The 21,902-nt window shown below is 36.1% G+C and overlaps 1 protein-coding gene across 1 annotated transcript in view; it reads left to right on the top strand.

Moving 5' to 3' along the window:
• Nucleotides 1-21,902, top strand: part of AGPS (alkylglycerone phosphate synthase) — a 148,803-nt gene that overhangs the window by 37,211 nt on the left and 89,690 nt on the right. The window contains exons 2-5 of the mRNA XM_007083917.3: nt 1,998-2,087; nt 16,644-16,734; nt 19,247-19,367; nt 19,459-19,533. Of these exons, the coding sequence (XP_007083979.3) occupies nt 1,998-2,087; nt 16,644-16,734; nt 19,247-19,367; nt 19,459-19,533 (377 nt within the window). The remainder of the gene's footprint in view (nt 1-1,997; nt 2,088-16,643; nt 16,735-19,246; nt 19,368-19,458; nt 19,534-21,902) is intronic.

The following is a 21,902-nucleotide window of genomic DNA, read 5'->3' on the forward strand; positions in this document are numbered from 1 at the left end:
AATAATAAATAAATGTTTACAAAAATTACAAAAAAACATTAAAGATGTTAATTAAAATGTACATATATATATCATCTTCATGTAAATTATTATGGAAATATAATACAATATTAAGTGAATTATATTTCATAAAAGTGAAGAGAATTATGAAAAAAGTAAAGCAGATATCTTATTCAGTTTTTAGAAAATGTAATCTTAAGAAAATGGGTATGTTAGTGGTGATATTAGCCATGAGGTTTTTCTGTAGAGATTTTTCCAAAGCTTTCTTCCATAACCTCCCTCTACAATGAGGAATGTGAAATTAGAAGAAAATATTGGGCAACAGTTCATAACAGGCTCATCTACAAATCCAGTTTCTGGATTGATACTCTTGAGATATTTTTGAATAGTTTGTTTTTATATAGGGACTATAGTTTTTATTGATAGCAACTTTAGTTTTAACGAGATTATGCCTGGTCTCTAATTTTCTTAATCTTATGTATCACCTTTACTTGGTTCAGTTTTGTTATGTTGGTGTTCTGCTTGTTTGAAAAGCCTTTGAATTGGGTGAAGAATTATGATTGTAATAAAAAATTTGCTTGTCAGTTGTCATTTTCTTCTTCCTTGGGAATTATAGAGAATTAAAATGCTTTCTAATGAGTAAATCTTTGTTTATTTTGACATTAAAAAAAACTGAGATATAATTGACATGTAATTAATTTCAGGTATACCACATAATGACTCAAAATCTGTATATATTGTGAAATGATCACCACAGTAAGTCTGGTTAACATCCATCACCACACATATTTACAGGTTTTTTCTTGTGATGTAGTTTGAAATTTTATTTTTTTTTAATTAAAAAAAATTTTTAATGTTTATTTATTTTTGAGAGAGAGAAAAAGACAGAGTGCGAGTGAGGGAAGGGCAGGGAGAGAGGGAGACACAAAATCTGAAGCAAAATCTGAGCTCCAGGCTCTGAGCTGTCAGCACAGAGCCCGACGTGGGACTCAAACCCACGAACCGTGAGATCATGGCCTGAGCTGAATTCAGACGCTTAACTGACTGAGCCACCACCCAGACACCCCTATTTTGAAATTTTAATGCAGCAAATAATTTCTGTGTAGAGAAGAGTTTTCTTTTCTTCATCATAGACTGCATAATTGAATTTGCAATAAGATTTGTTATCAGTTTATTTCAGTAGCCCAGATATACTAGGGCACCATGCTAAAACACAGCATTAATAATAAATGCTGACAGTACTTCAGTACTTCAGTGTGGTTGCTTATTGTGTTCTGCACAGGTCCAGATCTTATGTAATGTTCAGAATTGAATCAATTATTGATTTGGCTGAAAATGCTTTTTAAGACAATGAAATTAAAAATACCATATTGTTTTGGAATACTAAAAACTGGTATAGTCATTAACTGTTACGTTAATATGTAGGTCAAGGTAGAGATTGGTGGTTACATGGAAATTGAAGGATTTAGAATGTTTGTAAACGCATCTTAGATTTTTTTATATACTTTATTAAGTGTCTACTACTAGTAGTGCCATTACTAGTGAACTTATTCTGTAAATTGATCTTTTCATCATAGCAGATTAATAATTGTGATTTTTCTAATATATGCAAAAATTTGTTTCCTATTCAAGTGAGTTTTATTTTAATTGCAGAATTTTTTAGATTGTCCTATTATGTAAACTAATAACATGTACAACATGAAGCATATTTGTACTCTAATTATATTTTTCTCCCTTTTTCCTTCTTTTTCCTTTGAATTCATTAAATGTAGTTGTTGCCCTTTGTGAAGCAGGTGCTGCTCATCAGAATGATTCTGTATTTGAAATATTAATTAATACATGGACATTTTGATCCATATTCATTCTATTTAAACTGATATACTGTTAGTGGGATCAGGTCTTTTAAATGATTGTGAAAGTTAATATCAATGATATACTATTCAGTTTTGAGATATTTAATGTAGTCTAATTTATGTATTTTTTTTTATTATTATTAGGCAAGAAGTTATGAAATGGAATGGATGGGGATATAATGATTCTAAGTTCTTCTTCAATAAGAAAGGCCAAGTTGAGTTGACTGGGAAAAGGTAACTGCTTGGTTTATTCTTTTCCTTTTTTTCCTCTTTCTTTCTATAAAAAATTTTAAACATAAATAACAAATGTATGTCATGTTAAATAATAGACACACATAGAGAGGACAATATAATGACTCCTCCCTCGACTTAAAGTTATCAACATTTTGGGGTGCCTGGGTGGCTTGGTTGGTACACCATCCAATTTCGGCTCAGGTCATGATCTCATGATTTGTGGGTTTGAGCCGCACATTGGGCCCTGTGCTGATGGCTGAGAGCCTGGAGCCTGCTTCAGATTCTGTGTCTCCCTCTCTCTGTCCCTCCCTTGCTTGCACTCTGTCTCTTTCTCAAAAATAAATAAACATTAAAAAAATAAAAAGTAAATAAAGCTATCAACATTTTGACATAATTGCTCCTTCTTTTTTTGGTAGTAAATTCCATTGTGTGACTTCTAAATATTTACATATGTCTCCTTTGAAAGTGTAGGGATCTAATATTAGCTAATCATAATAATATCATTATCATATTTCCCAAAATAAGATAATTTTATAATATCTGATTATCCAGTCCACATTTCCCCTGATATCTAAAAAAATGCCATTTTATAGGTAGGTAGTTTGAATCAGGATCCCACCTAATTTCCATGCCACTGACTTCTTCAAAGTAACTCCCAGTTTAAGACTGGGAATTTAGGGGCACCTGGGTGGCTCAGTCAGTTAAGTGTCTGACTCTTGGTTTCAGCTCAGGTCATGATCTCGTGGTTTTGTGAGTTCAAGCCTTATGTCAAACTCTGGTTGGGATTCTCTCTCTCCCTCTCTCTCTGCCCCTCCCCCACTTGCACTGTCTCTGTCTCTCTCAAAATAAGCAAACTTAAAAAATTTTTTTAAAAAGACTGGGAATTTACTTTTGGGTGTGGGTTATTATGGATGGTGAACAATTTTAGGTCTTTGTGAATATAAATAGTATTTTTAAAATTAATTTTCTGAGACACATTAGGGAAGAAGTGGTGAAGAAAGAACAATCATTTGTGTGATAACTTTCACATTTCTGAAATGTTTTTGGGAATGTGTTGATAAGAATTCTAAAGAATATTTGTATTGTTACTGTTCCAGATGCAGACAGAATTGTAAAGTAAGTTCTTAGTTGATTTTAAGAACCAATCCTGCCAAAGCTGGTATTTTGGGTTTGTCTGTTGAAATCGTTTTGGAAGGACAGTGAGTATAAACACGTAAGATTTGAATGCTGGCTCTATAAATTAAAAATTGAGAGTAGGTAAAAAATAGGATCAGATTTTTTTTTAATCTGTTCCAGGATTGTGTTTTGACTTAAAATCTATCGGGGATTAATATGATTAGGTTAATATTCTTAAAACTTACATGGTATGTCAATATATTGAAATACCAGTGAGAAATGTTTTATTCCTTTGGAGAAATTCTTTTTCTTTGCAACATAATCATTCCAGTTTTCTGACTTGAACATACTTTGTAACTGAACAAAACCTCGGGAGTAGTAATTAGGAACTAATTGTAATGAAGGTGTGAAATGTACATTTGACACTTGCTTTTTAATAGGAAAAATAAATATTATACGTATTCTCATTCCCATCTTTAAGTTTGACTGGGAAGCATATTGGTGGAGGCTTAGTTAAGAAATTGTATAATTTGGGTAGGAGGAATTTCTGGTTAAAATTAAATTTACCAGTGTTCTAAATGTTGAACGTCCCACATTTTAAATAGAATAATGTCTAATACAGAAACTTATCAGTGTAGAAGCTGGCTTTGCCAAATCTTCTGAGGGGAAAAGAAATCTTCTGAACTTAGAAAATCAACTTCCTCTCCTTTCAGATACTGTTCTCATTTCTCCCTTTCTTTGGATCTTGAGAGAATAGCATCTTTATTTTATGGGAGGGGGTAAATAGTCCCTTATGCACAGTGCTGTTGAAAGCATTAGACACTTACTTCTGTAGGGTACTGTAGGCTATTTAGTGGTTTGTGTTGGAAGCGTATGTGTGTGAAACGAACGATTAGTCACAGAAAATATCTCAAGTAATTACATTTTAGTAGTGCCATGGGTTCAGAATCTAGTTCTTATTTCTGGTGTTCTGACACTTGATTTGTCAGTTTTCACAGAGAGGATCAGGTTTTAGAGGTCTGACATGTGCCACACTCACGGTACACTCATTAAAAACATTAGAACCCCAGTGTATTTATTCATAGTTAGATTATTCCTTTTTCAGTGTAGAGAGCACTTGTTAAAGCCCTTTCTGATTTTAAGATATATAGAATACAAAATTTGTAATTCAGATGTTGTTCAGAGAGCATAGATTAAGAGCAAAGGAGATTCAGTGGTCTTAAGAGAGATTTTTATCCAGGTTGTAATAGAACCGGAGAATTTTATATGTTCGACTTCAGACTTTGGAAGATTGCTGCTGCTGCCATTCTAACCAGAATGAGTTCCTTAAAGGCCTCATTTCTTTGTATTAACTCCTGAGTTGGGTCCAGTGGGAGAAAGGGGAATAGAATGGGTGCATCCAACTGGCAGAGCCTAGAAGGGAGACCAGTAAAGTAGATATCAGGTACATTTGCTTTAGTGGAAGGTAGCCTTTGCTCCTCACTACGACTCATCCGGAGGGTAGCTCTCCAAATACAGAAATGGAATTTAAATGCTCTAGGATTAAATACGTACTACATAAACTATTTAATAACTAAAGCCAATAACTAAATAATATTCAGTTCCCATTTTAGTGCTGCCAGAAGTACCATTACCACAGAGGATAATAAACTGGATTGAATTGGATCATAGCTTTCTGTTAACCTAGTCTAGTTTCCTGGGGATAATGGTTGAATTAGTAGATTTGTCTGATTTGTATCAGAAAACATTTACAAACATTCTTAAAGATAATAATAGCTATTTCTTAATTGAATGGCTACTGAATTATCTTAAAATAACCCTAAGATGGGTAGTCATATTTTCTTAAAAATAATTAGGGGATTGAGGGTGAGAGAGGTTAAATAGCTTACGTGAGGTCACCTGCTCAGTGGAAAGTTGTGAGTGATACCCAAATGTTTTTAAGCTTCATTCTTGTGCCGTTTCTGTTGTTATTGTGCTTCTGCAGATAACCATACTCATTCATTGTACTGATCTTGTTTTCTCTCCAAACTCTGGGAACACTTTATGGTAGCCTTCTCTACCCCTATACAGTAGCACAGTAAAGCTAGTCATCTTGTAAAAAATTACCCTGTGACAAAAATTGCTGTTGTTCTAGTGGAAGGCACAGGGCATAAGCAAAAGAAGGTTGTGATATTCTTCAAAGAGAAAATGGAATTTGTGACTAGAAAGGATGAATTATAAGAAAATACTGATCTGAACTGAACAAATCTTTGCTCTCTATAACTGCATAGAAAACATGAATAAAATACCCAAGAATGAAATAAAACAGAGCTGGGGAAAAAGAATTCTTAGGTGCCAGAAACCAAGAGTGAGTTTTAATGAAAATTTATGGGGATTCCATTTCCATTATTTCTGATCCAAATAAATTTTTATAAGCAAATGTGGTTGATTGTATGTAGTTTGGGGAGGGCAACATTGACATTTCAAACCCAGCCAAAGAAGCAATTATTATAAGCTGTTCTAGATCTTTGGGAAATATCATAAGTTTTTTCCTGAACACAGTCTTATCTTTTGAACATATTTGTAATTTGTCAGTTTATAAATCCTTAATTTTTTTTTTTTTTAAGTTTATTTATTTATGTGGCAGGGGGGTCAGAGAGAGAGGGAGAGAGAGGAAATCCCAAGCAGGCTTTGCGCTGTTAGCACAGAACCCCGTGCGGGGCTCGAACTCACTAACCATAAGGTCATGACCTGAGCCCAAATCAAGAGTCTGAGGCTTAACTGACTGAGCCACCCAGGCACCCCTAAATCCTTAGATTTAGAATCTTGCTATTCTTACTCCTTCTAGATATAGATGAATTGAGTCCTCATGGGTTTAAGCAGCAGAAGGCAATACTTCAGAGCTAATGCTGTAGCTTTCTACAAACTAAAATTTTTGAAAAGTGTCATTTTTCTTGGACTTTAAAGGTATTATACATTAATTGGTGCTTACAAAGCACAAGTTAGTGTTTAGATGGAGAGACTTTGGGTTTGTTGTACTTTATATTTTCAGTGGTATTAAAGTTTTATCTGATTATAAAAGACTTTTAAATTGCTTAGCAATTGTGGAACTTACTCTGGGATAGATAGTTGTGTGTACTAATAGTTTGCTGCCTCTGTGCACTGCCGCAGAGTGAGAGTACTTTGTCTTTAGTCACAGTAAATCTTGATGTGCACTTCATTCTTGGATATTTATGTTCACAGAATTTTCTTTCCACACAGTGATTTCTTTGGTCTTAAAAGCTTCCCCTGGTTCTATATCTTCTACAATATAGGTCAGTTCTGTCCTGAGGAAAGGTGGTGAGTTGATCTCACCTTATATTTTACAACAAGAACTATTTCTTTTTTTTTTTAATTTTATTTTTAATGTTTATTTTTGAAACAGAGAGAGAGAGACAGAGCATGAGCAGAGGAGGGGCAGAGAGAGAGGGAGACAGAATCTGAAGCAGCTTTCAGGCTCTGAGCTGTCAGCACGGAGCCCAACGCAGGGTTTGAACTCACAAGCCATGAGATCATGACCTGAGTCGAAGTTGGGTGTTTAACCAATTGAGCCACCCACGTGCCCCAACAAGAACCATTTCGTAAAGTTTTCAAACTAATCTTCAACCATGAGTAAAGATCCATTTAAGAGTCACCTGTTTCCAGCGAGGGGAAGATGGGGGCGTAGGAGGACTCTGGACTCACCGCGCGTCCTGCTGATCCACCTACACCTGCCTAACTAACCCAGAAAACTACCAGAAGACTAGCAGAACCATTCTCCGGAGCCAAGCGCAGACGAGAGGCCCACGGAAGAGGGTAGGAAGGGCGGCGAGGTGGTGCGTGCTCCATGGACTAGCGGGAGGGAGCCGGGGTGGAGGGGCGGTCTGCCGGCCAAGCAGAGCCCCCGAGTCTGGCTTGCAAAAGCGGAGGGGCCTGACGGAGTGTGTTCCGACAGCAAGCGCGACTTAGCATCTGGGAGGTCATAAGTTAACAGCTCTGCTCGGAAACTGGAAGGCTGGAGGACAAAGGGAGGGAGAGTTCCTGAGCCCCCGGACAACAGAGCTCAGTTTGTTGGGGAACAAAGGCGCTAACCAGCGCCATCTCCCTCGCCCATCCCCCAGCCAAAATCCCAAAGGGAACCAGTTCCTGCCAGGGAACTTGCTTGCTCCCCGCAAACACCCAACTCTGTGCTTCTGCGGAGCCAACCCTCTGGCAGCAGGTCTGACTCCCTCCCACTGCCACAGGGCCCCTCCTGAAGTGGATCACCTAAGGAGAAGCAAGCTAAGCCTGCCCCTCCTACCCCCGTGCACCTTGCCTACCCACCCCAGCTAATATGCCAGATCCCCAGCACCACAAGCCTGGCAGTGTGCAAGTAGCCCAGACGGGCCACGCCACCCCACAGTGAATCCCGCCCCAGGAGAGGGGAAGAGAAGGCACACAGCAGTCTGACTGTGGCCCCAGCAGTGGGCTGGGGGCAGACATCAGGTCGGACTGCGGCCCCGCCCACCAACTCCAGTTATACACCACAGCACAGGGGAAGTGCCCTGCAGGTCTGCACCACTCCAGGGACTATCCAAAATGACCAAACGGAAAAATTCCCCTCAGAAGAATCTCCAGGAAATAACAACAGCTAATGAACTGATCAAAAAGGATTTAAATAATATAACAGAAAGTGAATTTAGAAATAGTAGTCATAAAATTAATCGCTGGGCTTGAAAACAGTATAGAGGACAGCAGAGAATCTCTTGCTACAGAGATCAAGGGACTAAGGAACAGTCAGGAGGAGCTGAAAAACGCTTTAAACGAAATGCAAAACAAAATGGAAACGACGACGGCTCGGATTGAAGAGGCAGAGGAGAGAATAGGTGAACTAGAAGATAAAGTTATGGAAAAAGAGGAAGCTGAGAAAAAGATAAAAAAATCCAGGAGTATGAGGGAAAAATTAGAGAACTAAGTGATACACTAAAAAGAAATAATATACACATAATTGGTATCCCAGAGGAGGAAGAGAGAGGGAAAGGTGCTGAAGGGGAACTTGAAGAAATAATAGCTGAGAACTTCCCTGAACCGGGGAAGGAAAAAGGCATTGAAATCCAAGAGGCACAGAGAACTCCCTTCAGACGTAACTTGAATCGATCTTCTGCACGACATATCATAGTGAAACTGGCAAAATACAAGGATAAAGAGAAAATTCTGAAAGCAGCAAGGGATAAACGTGCCCTCACATATAAAGGGAGACCTATAAGACTCGTGACTGATCTCTCCTTTGAAACTTGGCAGGCCAGAAAGGCTTGGCACGATATCTACAGTGTGCTAAACAGAAAAAATATGCAGCCGAGAATCCTTTATCCAGCAAGTCTGTCATTTAGAATAGAAGGAGAGATAAAGGTCTTCCCAAACAAACAAAAACTGAAGGAATTTGTCACCACGAAACCAGCCCTACAAGAGATCCTAAGGGGGATCCTGTGAGACAAAGTACCAGAGACATCGCTACAAGCATAAAACATACAGACATCACAATGACTCTAAACCCGTATCTTTCTATAATAACACTGAATGTAAATGGATTAAATGCGCCAACCAAAAGACATAGGGTATCAGAATGGATAAAAAAACAAGACCCATCTATTTGCTGTCTAAAAGAGACTCATTTTAGACCTGAGGACACCTTTAGATTGAGAGTGAGGGGATGGAGAACCATTTATCATGCTACTGGAAGCCAAAAAAGCTGGAGTAGCCATACTTATATCAGACAAACTAGACTTTAAATTAAAGGCTGTAACAAGAGATGAAGAAGGTCATTATATACTAATTACAGGGTCTATCCATCAGGAAGAGCTAACAGTTATAAATGTCTATGCGCCGAATACGGGAGCCCCCAAATATATAAAACAATTACTCATAAACATAAGCAACCTTATTGATAAGAATGTGGTAATTGCAAGGGACTTTAACACTCCACTTACAGAAATGGATAGATCATCTAGACACACGGTCAATAAAGAAACAAGGGCCCTGAATGACACATTGGATCAGATGGACTTGACAGATATATTTAGAACTCTGCATCCCAAAGCAACAGAATATACTTTCTTCTCGAGTGCACATGGAACCTTCTCCAAGATAGATCACATACTGGGTCACAAAACAGCCCTTCATAACTATACAAGAATTGAAATTATACCATGCATACTTTCAGACCACAATGCTATGAAGCTTGAAATCAACCACAGGAAAAAGTCTGGAAAACCTCCAAAAGCATGGAGGTGAAAGAACACCCTACTAAAGAATGAGTGGGTCAACCAGGCAATTAGAGAAGAAATTAAAAAATATATGGAAACAAATGAAAATGAAAATACAACAATCCAAACGCTTTGGGATGCAACGAAGGCAGTCCTGAGAGGAAAATACATTGCAATCCAGGCCTATCTCAAGAAACAAGAAAAATCCCAAATACAAAATCTAACAGCACACCTAAAGGAAACAGAAGCAGAACAGCAAAGGCAGCCTAAACCCAGCAGAAGAAGAGAAATCATAAAGATCAGAGCAGAAATAAACAATATAGAATCTAAAAAAACTGTAGAGCAGATCAACGAAACCAAGAGTTGGTTTTTTGAAAAAATTAACAAAATTGACAAACCTCTAGCCAGGCTTCTCAAAAAGAAAAGGGAGATGACCCAAATAGATAAAATCATGAATGAAAATGGAATTATTACAACCAATCCCTCCGAGATACAAACAATTATCAGGGAATACTATGAAAAATTATATGCCAACAAATTGGACAACCTGGAAGAAATGGACAAATTCCTAAACACGCACACTCTTCCAAAACTCAATCAGGAGGAAGTAGAAAGCTTGAACAGACCCATAACCAGCGAAGAAATTGAATCGGTTATCAAAAATCTCCCAACAAATAAGAGTCCAGGACCAGATGGCTTCCCAGGGGAGTTCTACCAGACGTTTAAAGCAGAGATAATACCTATCCTTCTCAAGCTATTCCAAGAAATAGAAAGGGAAGGAAAGGAAAACTTCCAGACTCGTTCTATGAAGCCAGTATTACTTTGATTCCTAAACCAGACAGAGACCCAGTAAAAAAAGAGAACTACAGGCCAATATCCCTGATGAATATGGATGCAAAAAATTCTCAATAAGATACTAGCAAATCGAATTCAACAGCATATAAAAGGAATTATTCACCATGATCAAGTGGGATTCATTCCTGGGATGCAGGGCTGGTTCAACATTCGCAAATCAATCAACGTGATACATCACATTCATAAAAGAAAAGATAAGAACCATATGATCCTGTCAATCAACGCAGAAAAGGCCTTTGACAAAATCCAGCACCCTTTCTTAATAAAAACTCTTGAGAAAGTCGGGATAGAAGGAACATACTTAAACATCATAAAAGCCATTTATGAAAAGCCCACAGCTAACATCATCCTCAACGGGGAAACACTGAGAGCTTTATCCCTGAGATCAGGAACACGACAGGGATGCCCACTCTCACCGCTGTTGTTTAACATAGTGTTGGAAGTTCTAGCATCAGCAATCAGACAACAAAAGGAAATCAAAGGCATCAAAATTGGCAAAGATGAAGTCAAGCTCTCGCTTTTTACAGATGACATGATATTATACGTGGAAAATCCGACAGACTCCACCAAAAGTCTGCTAGAACTGATACATGAATTCAGCAAAGTTGCAGGATACAAAATCAATGTACAGAAATCAGTTGCATTCTTATACGCTAACAATGAAGCAACAGAAAGACAAATGAAGAAACTGATCCCATTCACAATTGCACCAAGAAGCATAAAATACCTAGGAATAAATCTAACCAAAGATGTAAAAGATCTGTATGCTGAAAACTATAGAAAGCTTATGAAGGTAATTGAAGAAGATATAAAGAAATGGAAAGACATTCCCTGCTCATGGATTGGAAGAATAAATATTGTCAAAATGTCAATACTACTCAAAGCTATCTACACATTCAATGCAATCCCAATCAAAATTGCACCAGCATTCTTCTCGAAACTAGAACAAGCAATTCTAAAATTCATATGGAACCACAAAAGGCCCCAAATAGCCAAAGTAATTTTGAAGAAGAAGACCAAAGCAGGAGGCATCACAATCCCAGACTTTAGCCTCTACTACAAAGTTGTCATCATCAAGACAGCATGGTATTGGCACAAAAACAGACACATAGACCAATGGAATAGAATAGAAACCCCAGAACTAGACCCACAAACGTATGGCCAACTAATCTTTGACAAAGCAGGAAAGAACATCCAATGGAAAAAAGTCTCTTTAACAAATGGTGCTGGGAGAACTGGACAGCAACATGCAGAAGGTGAAACTAGACCACTTTCTCACACCATTCACAAAAATAAACTCAAAATGGATAAAGGACCTGAATGTGAGACAGGAAACCATCCAAACCGTAGAAGAGAAAGCAGGAAAAGACCTCTCTGACCTCAGCCGTAGCAATCTCTTACTTGACACATCCCCAAAGGCAAGGGAATTAAAAGCAAAAATGAACTACTGGGACCTTATGAAGATAAAAAGCTTCTGCACAGCAAAGGAAACAACCAACAAAACGAAAAGGCAACCAACGGAATGGGAAAAGATGTTTGCAAATGACATGTCAGACAAAGGGCTAGTATCCAAAATCTATAAAGAGCTCACCAATCTCCACACCTGAAAAACAAATAACCCAGTGAAGAAATGGGCAGAAAACATGAATAGACACTTCTCTAAAGAAGACATCCAGATGGCCAACAGGCACATGAAAAGATGCTCAACGTCCCTCCTTATCAGGGAAATACAAATCAAAACCACACTCAGATATCACCTCACGCCAGTCAGAGTGGCCAAAATGAACAAATCAGGAGACTATAGATGCTGGAGAGGATGTGGAGAAATGGGAACCCTCTTGTACTGTTGGTGGGAATGCAAAATGGTGCAGCCACTCTGGAAAACAGTGTGTAGATTCCTCAGAAAATTAAAAATAGACCTACCCTATGACCCAGCAAGGGATACAGGAGTACTGATGCATAGGGGCACTTGTACCCCAATGTTTATAGCAGCACTCTCAACAATAGCCAAATTATGGAAAGAGCCTAAATGTCCATCAACTGATGAATGGATAAAGAAATTGTGGTTTATATACACAATGGAGTACTACATGGCAATGAGAAAGAACGAAATATGGCCCTTTGTAGCAACGTGGATGGAACTGGAGAGTGTGATGCTAAGTGAAATAAGCCATACAGAGAAAGACAGATACCATATGGTTTCACTCTTATGTGGATCCTGAGAAACTTAACAGAAACCCATGGGGGAGGGGAAGGAAAAAAAAAAAAGAGGTTAGAGTGGGAGAGAGCCAAAGCATAGGAGACTCTTAAAAACTGAGAAGAAACTGAGGGTTGATGGGGGGTGGGAGGGAGGGGAGGGTGGGTGATGGGTATTGAGGAGGGCACCTTTTGGGATGAGCACTGGGTGTTGTATGGAAACCAATTTGACAATAAATTTCATATATTGGAAAAGTAAAAAAATTTAAAAAAAAAAAAGAGTCACCTGTTTCAATAATTGGTACAAGCACCTGGCTTTCCTCTTATCACATTTCTGGCAAAATTTTCCTATTTTTTGCCCATATATTCATCCTATCAATTAAGTGTCTTTGTAGCTTTAACTAAACTAGATTGTAAGTTTCTTAAGAACTGTAGTTATAATATTAATTCTGTGTGTCCTACAGTGCTCAGTACAGTCTTATATGAGTGTTATGTGCTTTTTATAATTCTGGATATATATCTAAACTATTTTACTGTAATAATCAAGTTGTTCCATAGCTGTTTCTTCAGGTAAATACTGCTGATTCCTTTAACTTTTCTTATAATGTTTCTTTTCAGTCAATTTACTTCTTTGATTTCAAAGTTTTAATTTTTACTTCATGATCTTTTGTGAGATTTTTGGAACCCTTGGCAGTATGCTAGGTTTATGATTATGAAGTCAGGTTTCTTTTACTGTTTTTCAAATCCTGGGGCATTAGGTGCAAGAAAAAGTACAATTGAAAAATTTACATTCTGACATGGATCTCTTGTATGTTTTGTGCTGGACTTGTAGTTAATGGAGCAAAATCTTAAATAGAATATTCTGTGCAAGATACTTCTTCAAAGTCTGAAATACAATGCATTCAGATGTAGAAGTATATTGTGTTTTTCTTAGTGGTAGAATGTAGTTTTAAATTTTGCATGAAACAGTAACACCAACTCTATCTGTTAATCCAAGTATCTTGAAGGGGTCACCTTTTTATTTTATCGGTAATGTTATTTGTTAAGGGATTCACAAAGGTCTGATTCTGTCATGAATATCAAGGTTCTAATAACTTTTACAGGGACTCAAATTAATTGTACATTTAACATATAAAGATCCGGCAATAAACCTAATAGTTCCAAACGGGTCTTTTTGGAGAACATAACTAACACATAGCGGTGGCATATCTGTTATAACCAGCTTTCCAGAATTTGTACTGTTACCTCAGCTGAAATGAAGAAAATTTTATATGCTGAATGACTATCTTTAGTTGCTTTAGCTATGAGTCTTATACTTTCTTCCATTCCAGTTTCTTTAGATTTATGAAAACATATTATAGTACTTCAAACATAGCCGTTTAGTTTGATTTTTAGCACTTGTGATTTTTTTTAGCATGAAAAGAAACTTAACTAGTTAAAACATATGTGTTCCTTATGTATTTTTTCTCCTTTCCACTGTCATTTTTGTTTTGTTAATGTTTATGTAAAGACTATTTGAACCTCTCTTACACTGTTGGTGGGAATGCAAACTTGTACAGCTACTCTGGAAAACAGTGTGGAGATTCCTCAGAACGTTAAAGATTGAACTGCCCTATGACCCAGCAATTGTACTACTAGGTATTTATCCAAAGGATACAAAAATACTGATTGGAAGGGGGCACATGCACCCCAATGTCTATAACAGCGCTATCAACAACAGCCAAATTATGGAAAGAGCCCAAATATCTATTGATTGATGAATGGATAAAGATGTAGTGTGTGTATATATGTATATACACATATACATACATATGATGGAATATTACTCAGCCATCAAAAAGAATGAAGTCTTGCCATTTGCAACAATGTGGATGGAACTAGAGTGTATTATACTAAGCAAAATAAGTCAGAGAAAGATAAATATCATACGATTTCACTCCTATTTGATATTTTAAAAAACAGATGAATATAGAGGAAGGGAAGGAAAAATAAAATGAGATAAAAACAGAGAAGGGAGTACCTGGAGGGTCAGTAGGTTGAGTGTCCAGCTTTTCATTCGTCTTAGGTCATGATCCTTGGGTTGTGGGATGGAGCTCCATGTCAGGCTCTGTGCTGACCATGGAGGCTGCTTGGGATTCTCTCTCTTCCTCTGCCCCTACCCTGCTTGTGTGCTCTCTCTCTTAAAAAAGAAATAATAAAAAAATCATAGAGGGGGCAAACCATAAGACTATTAACTATAGAGAACAAACTGAGGGTTGCTGGAGGGGAGGTGGGTAGGGGGTGGGCTAAATGGGTAATGAGCATTAAGGAAGGTGCCTGTGATGAGCACTGGGTGTTATATGTAAGTGATGAATCACTAAATTCTACTCCTGGAACCAATACTATGCAATATGTTAACTAGCTTGAATTTAAATGAAATCTTGGAAAGAAACAAAAAGTAATAATATAAAAAGAAAGACTGATTTGAGAATTTTATTTTATTTTATTTTATTTTATTTTATTTTATTTTATTTTATTCTTTCTTCAAAAAAAATTTTTTTAATGTTTATTTTTGAGACAGAGAGAGACAGAGCATGAATGAGGGAGGGTCAGAGAGGGAGACACAGAACCTGAAGCAGGCTCCAGGCTCCGAGCTGTCAGCACAGAGCCCGACGGGGGCTTGAACTCACAGACCGTGAAATCATGACCTGAGCTAAAGTCGGATGCTTAACCTACTGAGCCACCCAGGAACCCCTCCTTACAGCTGTTTAGTTATTTCCAGGATTTCACCGTTTTTGATGAGAAGCCAGTCATAATTTTTATTGTTATTACACTGTATGTAATGTGTCATTTTTCTCTAGATTCTTTTAACATTTGTATCCTCCTTCTCTTTCTCTCTCTTTATATTGCAATTTGACCATGATGCGTGTAGTGTGTTTCTTGGCATTTATCTTCTCAGTGTTCTCTGGCCTTCTTGAATTTGTAAATTTATGTCTTTCATCAAATTTGGAAACTTTCTGCCATTAATTTCTTCAAATACTGTTTATTTCCTTTCCCTTTTTTTTCTTTTGCTTAGGACTCTATATGTATGTTATGTATATGTTATGTTTTATGTATGTTAGTCTTTTGCTGTTGTTCCATAGGTCCTTGAAGCTCTGTTTATTTTTTCAATCTTTTTCTTTGCTCTTCAGATTGTATGTGTTTTATTGCTCTGTCTGTAAGTTCACTGACATCTCCAGTCTGCCCTTGTGTTCCTCCAATGAATTTTTAAGAGTTTTAATTATAGAATTTCTATTTTGTTCTTTTTATAGTTTCTGTTTCTCTGCTGAGATTTTTTCTTTTACTCACTGGGAACATAGTTTCCCTTTTGCCCTTTAACATAGTTATAACTGTTTTAAAATGCTTGTGTGCTAGTTCCAGTATCTTAGATCATCAGAGTCAGTCCCTATTAATTGCCCTTTTTCTTGATTATGGATCATACTTTCTTGTTTGTCTTTGTCTAGTAACTTTGGAGTACATCTTGGACATTGTTAATGGTATGTTGTAGAAACTCTGTATTCCATTATATTCTTCCGAAGAGGCTTTATTTTTTTAACATCATCGAGTAATTAACTTGACTGTTCCTCAGATTCCCATTTCTTTCCTTTTGTAGTGGTGAGCAGCTGGGTTCTTTTAAACTTAGTTGGACTGCCTCGAGTCTGCTCCATACGTCAGTCAGACATCTGGAGAAAGTTTATGCATACATCACTCTCTGACTCTCTCCTTTCCTGTGATTTCTCTATACTCTTCCCAGCTGTTGTGTTCACTGCAAACACTGCCTTCTGGTTCTTCAAGGCAGGAAGACTAGAGGTTTTCTGTATTTTTGTTTCCTGTTATGGCACCAGCAGGGGCTGTCCCTCAGGCTAAAACTTGTTTTAAAAATAAAAAACATCTGGAAGGTATACTTTTCTAAGCCTATCACACCCCTTTATCCCCTGTTGCCTGTTTTTGTCTGCCTGTACTGCCTTCAGAGTTGGGTTTTGTTTTTGTTTTTTTTTGTCCAGAGTTTATAGTTATATGTGGGAGGGTCATTTTGGTAGGAACTACTTGACCATTACTAGAAGCCAATTTTAAGATTTAAATTTAAATGAAGATACCTTACTCCAATGTTTTATTTTCTTTGTAATCTTAGGTACCCTCTTAGTGGCATGACTTTACCAACTTTTAGAGACTGGATCCAAAATACCCTTGGAGTAAGCCTGGAGCATAAAACTACCTCTAAAGTAAGAAATAAGAATGATTACTAGCATACTTAACTCTGTGTTGTGTCTCTGTGTGTGTGCACGTGCATGTGTTTAATCCTAAATCAGTTAGATTTATCTTTGTAATTTGTTATAATTGCTTTAATGCATTTGTTGTAATTTTTTTGTTAAGAAGTTTACTGGTTTAATTGGCCTTGCTAGGTTTTCTAGAGATGGCTCTTCAGCATCGCAGATATAGATCCTGATCTCAGAATTTATCTGAGAGTTGCCTGGCAAACTTTTTATGTTCTCTGAGGCTCAGTTACCTTAATTTGAGAAGTGAGAATACTAACTGTCTGTTCTATGTCTCTTAGGGTGGTAGTGAAATGCAAATGAATGCATTCTGTGAGAGGACTGCTACAAAAGGATAAGTTGCTATCATTTTTAGGATATTTAATGAACTGACAGTAATCCAGGATTAATATAGGATAATTTGAAATAAAAATGTAATGTTACTTTTAATATCAAAACATTCAGAATTTTAGAAGACTTACAAAAAAGTAAAAATTTGATTAAGGTATGAGTGATAGAGAACTTTGGTTTGTTCATGTAGTTTCATTTTTCTGTAGTTGAGGTTAAAAAACTTTAAACTGTATTCATATCAAACTAATGAAGTAGCATTTCTCTATATTATTATGATTTTCATTTATTGTTGTTATTATTTCTATGGCATGGTATTCTGCCTGTCCCTCTAAATTGGGTTTAAGTTCTATAAGTGCAGGGACTATGGCTTACACTGTATTCTTTTTTTTTTTTAAGTTTGTTTTATTTATTTTGAGAGAGAGTGTGCATGTGTGTGAATGGGGAGGGGAGAAAGGGAAAGAGAATCCCAAGCAGGCTCTGTGCTGTCAGCGCAGAGCCTAATGTTGGGCTCAATCTCACAGTGACCTGAGCCGAAATCAAGAGTCAGACACTTAACCGACTGAGCCACCCAGGTGCCTCTATGCTATATTCTCTGCTGTATCCAACACGCTATTGAGGGCTATAGGTATTTAGTGAGTACTTGTTTGCTTTATTTATAAATCCACCGTTACATGTCATTCTACTAAAGAAATTATGTGAACAGTTAATTCCTACCCCTCCGAAACCAAATTCTTTCAACTTTTCTTACAAGATTTCTTTTTTATTTCCTCAGTTCTTTCTTTTGGCTGTTTATAATTATCTTTTTTTACATTGATGTAATATGTATACCATTTTCAGAAATTTCACCAGTTTTCCATGTACTTTTTTCTGATTTTGAGCCCTTCTCAATTTTTAATAACTTAATAAAATCATAACAATATATCTTTTGTTGGGGTTCTCTGGTCATTTCCTCTCACTGTAATGTAAATTCCATGAGGTCAAGGATTTTTTTCCCTGATTATCTTACTGCTATATCCCCAAGGCCTAGAACAGTGCCTAGTATATAGCACACACTCAATAAATATTTCTTATATAATTGGATATTAAATACAGACTCTTTAATAAGATACCAACACTACATAAATATGTATTTTTTATACATCTTTTAAATGTTATTATAAAATATTATTATCAAATGTTTATTTTGAGAGGAAGGGAGAGAGAAAGAGAGAGAGATAGCAGGAGAGGGCCAGAGAGAGAGGGAGAGAGAGAATCCCAAGCAGGCTCTGCACTGACAGCACAGATCGAGGTGCGGCTTGAACTGCGAGACCATGACCTGAGCCAAAATCAGGAATCAGCTGCTTAACCATCTGAGCCACCCAGGTGCCTCTTTTACATATTCTTATATTTTCTTTTTTCCAGATACTGTATCATAGCTTTTTTTAATAGCAGATTTTATTTGGCCAGCCTTTTCTCTGTGGTAGGCATGGTATTTGGTGCTTTTCACAAAAATTACCATCTTTTGACCTTTCTAATTCCTTATGGTAGCTGTATAAGTTTAGTGGTGATAATCTCACTTAACAGATGAAGAAGCCAAGGCTCAGAGAAGTTGGGTGATTTGCCCAGTGTCACATAGCTTTAAAGTTGAAGATTTATTTTTCAGGTTACCTGTTAGTTGAAACTAAGTATCAAATTATAATTATGTTGTGAGTTTTAAAGCAGTTCTATAAAAATAGACGAGGTTTCTTGTTGATCATTTTAAAATGGTAATTGAAATCTAAGAAATGGTAAATTTTATCTGCAGATGAAAATGTAGATGATGCAAAAGTTAAGTAGCTTTTCCCCAGTTTCCTTGATCTAAAATGGAAGATTTGAGACTTTGCCATCTTCTTTGTTCTTGATTGCAATCTTCAAAAATAATGAGAAGGTGGGCCAAAGATGTGAAAGAGGAAACATAAGGCATCTATTACTTATATAGAGTATGATTAACCAGACCATTTGTAATTTGTTATTGTCACAGAGTTGGTATCTGTATGGGTTGTTACTTTTCCATGCTTTTGTCTCAGTTACATTTTATGGTCACTGTCTCTAACCAGGTATTCAAAAGTTATTTTTCTAGAAATAAGTCAAAGAAACCAATTTTATTTTCTAGGCATCCTTAAATCCTAGTGATACACCTCCTTCTATTGTAAATGAAGATTTTCTTCATGACCTTAAAGAAACTAATATTTCATATTCACAAGAAGCAGATGATCGAGTATTTAGAGCTCATGGTAAGCAACTTTATATAAGCAGTGTTTTTAATTTTAAAATTTCTTATAAATTAAGATGTTTTTAACATGTTCTTTTTTAAATACAAAACAGGTCATTGTCTTCATGAGATATTTTTGCTCAGGGAAGGAATGTTTCAGCGAATTCCTGATATAGTTTTATGGCCAAGTAAGTTTTTTTTTTTTTCCTTTGTATCATTAATTTAGTATTGTGAAATCTTAAATAAATTTAGTTTTGGAAATACATACTTGTAAACATAGGAGTTGTAAAAAGTATAGGTAGCTGTATTTTTAGTGTACCAAAAGTTGTGTAATTCTTGATCTGATCTTCCTGAACTATTGGTTTTAATGATTGATTCTGTTGTTGCTGATTAAGTCTTCATTTTAAATGTAAATATCATATTGGAAGGTGGGTAGAAAAATGTATTTTTGGTTAGTTTGAAAGCTTAATGAAATTAATATTGATCAATGATAAATATTCAGATATAAAGAAACTCTTAACTATTGATTACTATAAACTAGTAAGTAATTTGTTGATATCACTTCATGGGCTGACAAGCATTGTCTTCAAATGGTGAAACAAGTTGTTTAAGATACCCATTGTCTTTGATATAAACAGTTAAATTCTGAAACATTAATTTCATTCCTGATTTTGGCTTGAGATAGAAGAAGGATGAGCTTTGTGTTGTTATTTTGCTCTTGCTGATGATTAGGCAGTATATTTATATATATGATTTTTGTACCCATCTCTTTTAGTAGAAAATTTAAGGTAGAATTGGTATATTTGTACCTTACTGTCCATAATTACCTTTTACAAAAGTTCCAGTGATCTGATCCTTTTTCCCCTTAAAACTCCATAAAGGAGTATAGGGAGTATTTTATTTTTCAAAATATTGTCTCATCTGTTTTTAGTTGTGATCCCTCTACTTCACAGGGAATATCTGAGGGGAAAAAAAGCATACTTTAATATGGAGGTAGGAGGGAGGTGACATACGTAGGGGGAAAATGCAAGAGCCTGTGTAGCTGAGATTAAATTACTTTGTTGATACCTGTGGGGTATATTCTTCTAGTGTTCTTTTAGTAGCTTTAGGCTACTTCATTACCAAGATTTGGGCAAGATTTATTCCATTTTTTTACTGGAAAAAAATGAAAGCAAAATTTATCAATTTTTGTTTCTCATAGGAGACCTTAATAGACGATCTTTTGATAAATCTTAAGTAGAACTTGGAGTGTGCCTTCTAGGTATTTTCTTCATGTGTCTGAATATTAAAGTACTGAGGATTTACCATAATGAAAATGTATGTCTTACTTTAGAAAATACAGATATTTCTAAAAATCCAGATTTAGGAAACATGCAGAGTTAGTTGTTGTACAAAAGTTTCTTTGTTCTATAAAATCCGTTCTTTATGGCAGTCCCTACCAACCTTGTCCTTCTATTTTTTTTTTCCATGTTAGTTTTCAAACCAGGCCCTTATCAATGCATAGCTGAATTTTCGCAGCAGTCTATAATGTTGTCTCTCATACCTTGAGTTTCTTGTTCTTCCAGGTCACCCTATATATATTCTTGAGAGGTTAGTTTTTCTAAAATATTCCCTTTGTCATCATGTTTCATACCTCAAGAATCTAGGTGAGCAGTGGGATGAAGGAGTGCCATGTCAGATGACGTGGTCAAAGAAACTTTTTGATTAGTTGACAATCCTAGAAGTAGTTTTGCCTTGTTAAAGGTTTTTGATAGTCATGTTTGGGTATTTTATTAGTTGTTAATAAACTAAGATTCCATTTAATACATTTTTTTACCACAAATAGTAAGTTTTATAAATTTAATCTGAAAGCTTGAAAGTGAATCTTCATTAAAAATTGGAATGATACAAATGACATATTCCTAGCTTTAAACAAACCTAAGAAATGATAACTTTTATAGAGCAGTATTTTTACTTTCATAAATGGATATTCATTTGTATATTTTACATCCTTAAATTTCCCTTTCAATCCCTTAGCAAATAATACTTGATTTTTGCATAATTTCCTTGCCTCAAGTCTTTTTCTCTTCCTTGCCATTCCATGTTATCAGGAGATTAATCTTTCTCAGATAGTTTCTTTGCCATGCCAGCTCCCTGGCTTAATGCCCTCTTGCTAGCCAAATTGAGGTTTAGCATCTTATGCTTTGTATTTAAAGTCGCCTGCTGTCAGGTATTTGTTATTTATATAGTTTACACTCTGATAAAGAGTACTCTGCCAGTTGTGTACAATAGAAAGGAATATATGTGGTATATTATGTATAGTATTTTAAAATTTGTTTAAAAATAGAATGAAACACCATCAGTGAATGCAAAAATAAGTGGGTGAAAGTATGATGAGAAATATTTATATAGATTAAGTGTCTCCCTACAAGATACTTACTAATTAAAGCATTCTTATAGTAGAGAAACCTGGCAGATTTCTTTATAACCAAATGATGAAAGTTGACATTACTAGAAATGAGACCTGTCTATATCATGTGCCTCTAGATGTAGCTCTTAAGAAAGGCACAGCATCACT

This window comes from Panthera tigris, chromosome C1 (assembly GCF_018350195.1).
Source record: "Panthera tigris isolate Pti1 chromosome C1, P.tigris_Pti1_mat1.1, whole genome shotgun sequence".
Taxonomy (NCBI): domain Eukaryota; kingdom Metazoa; phylum Chordata; class Mammalia; order Carnivora; family Felidae; genus Panthera; species Panthera tigris.